At 43.0% G+C, this 1,792-nt stretch overlaps 1 protein-coding gene across 1 annotated transcript; it reads right to left on the reverse strand.

Moving 5' to 3' along the window:
- Positions 1-6: 6 nt before the first annotated feature.
- On the reverse strand, positions 7-1,376 carry LOC111667264 (piezo-type mechanosensitive ion channel component 2-like). The gene is made up of 2 exons (XM_023422917.2): positions 1,135-1,376; positions 7-935 (listed from the first exon to the last, which is right to left on the reverse strand). The coding sequence occupies exons 1-2, from the start codon at positions 1,359-1,361 to the stop codon at positions 683-685; spliced, it is 480 nt and encodes a 159-aa protein (XP_023278685.2). The 5' UTR covers positions 1,362-1,376; the 3' UTR covers positions 7-682.
- Between the last annotated feature and the right edge of the window lie 416 nt (positions 1,377-1,792).

A 1,792-nucleotide genomic window follows, 5' to 3' on the forward strand; every position in this document is an offset into this window, starting at 1 on the left:
GGCTATGTTCATGTGTCTTGGTCAGAACCACCCTTTCCTTTCGGTCCACGTGGAGAATCGAGAGCTCGATATTGCACAATTCCCACAATCGAAGTGTTCCAGTTGGAGAAAATATAAGATTGTGCTCATGTTGTCATTGTTGTGCACTTAGTTGTTGGTGGGAAGCCCTTAAAGAGTAATGTTGCAGCCAGTTCGAACTTCTCTCCGCCTGCTGTGCAATTGAGATAATGTGATGATGACAGACGCGAAGGGTGGCGAGGGGTCTTTAAAAATCTACCTTTATGTTAGGGATAAGACTTTTTACATCTTAGGAAAAATGTCTGAAAAGATTTCTCTCCATCTCCAACTGAACACCAGCTTCTTATTTTGTCCACCGGATGCAGAACTGAGCCATGTTTTGCAAGATAAATACAAGCACCGGCAAATTTTGTGCTCAATTGTTAATAATATGACTGTAATCTGTTGTTGTTTTCCATCAGTTGAGAGTAAAAAATACCAGAAAGTGTTTTTTGTGTGGAGCTAACACTGTGTCACTGCCATCAGAGCTCAGTTGAGGAGGACAGAGTTGGTCCTCAGCTGGTGAATGGGCTGAAATAGCGGCTCACACCAACAGAGCGACCACCCAGCGTCTCCGAAAAAAGCTTTGACTCGCCTTCACAATTCAACGTCCCCTCGCTGAGTTTCACTGAGTTTTCTCCCGGGTCCACTTAATCATAGTTTCTGGCGAGCGGTAGAGGAAGATGAGTTTGGCATACATGTCCTCCTCCAGGTCCAGCTCCCCCGTCTCTCGGACCAGGAAGATGTCGGTGCACAGCTTGAGGATCCGGTCCACGTTGGGCAGCTCCTCGAACATGATGGTGTGGGAAATGCCGCTGAAGAACTCGCGCACAAACTTGCCGATGACCAGAACCACCGAGGCGTACAGGCCCATGATCCTAGACGGGGAAGAGAGAGGGAGGGAAATGCTCAGTGTTTAGATTCCTTATAATCTTATTTCCCCAGCCGGTAGGTGGTGTTAAGTCGACTGTGGAGTGGAAATTTGAAATTTGAAATTTGAATGTCATCAAGATAGGACACATCTTTTTTATTTATTTTTTTAAATCCACAGTGTTTTTAACATCAATCACTACCTACCCATATCCAGCCAGGAAGCCCAGACTGGGCGGGCTGACTTGGTCGCTGAATATGTAGACCTCCAGACCTGCATCATACATGTATTGTTGACTCCTCTTTTCTATCGGGCCGGGCTTCGTCTGGTTGACGATCCACCATTCCTGGTTCTGATCCGACAGGTTATTAGCTTGCTTCAACGTCACGTCTATGTCCAACATCTCCTCATCTACAATGGTAAAGAACGACATGATGCTAGTGATTCTAATCCGAATAAAAAATAATAAAGCATATTTCAGAGGATGAGAGGGAAAAGACAATAAAGGCTTCTACCTTATTACCTAATATTATGTATCCATTTTGGGGGAAAAGCTGTGCTTCAAAGGCAGTTATTTGAAACTTTGCAAATATGAGTAAAATTTTACTGTAAAATTAAAATCTTTCAGATTATTCTGACGGCACAGGTTTGTGTTAGTGATGGCGTTCTTTCTTGTTTGATGGTGCCACTTGAGCAGCATCGTCAGTAATGTTAAAACTCTAAACATGGTGGCTTTAAATAAATGTACAAAGATGAGTCAATGCTTTATATTTATGTGCAAGAACTTTAAAACAACGTGTCAATTTACTGAAAAGTGGAATTTCCATTTAAAATAGAGGCTCCTAAATTTTACTTTGCCGTCAC

The sequence above is a fragment of the Seriola lalandi genome, unplaced genomic scaffold (assembly GCF_002814215.2).
Source record: "Seriola lalandi dorsalis isolate HSWRI2012SDOR001 ecotype SW California unplaced genomic scaffold, Sedor1 jcf7180002003405, whole genome shotgun sequence".
NCBI classification, from domain to species: domain Eukaryota; kingdom Metazoa; phylum Chordata; class Actinopteri; order Carangiformes; family Carangidae; genus Seriola; species Seriola lalandi.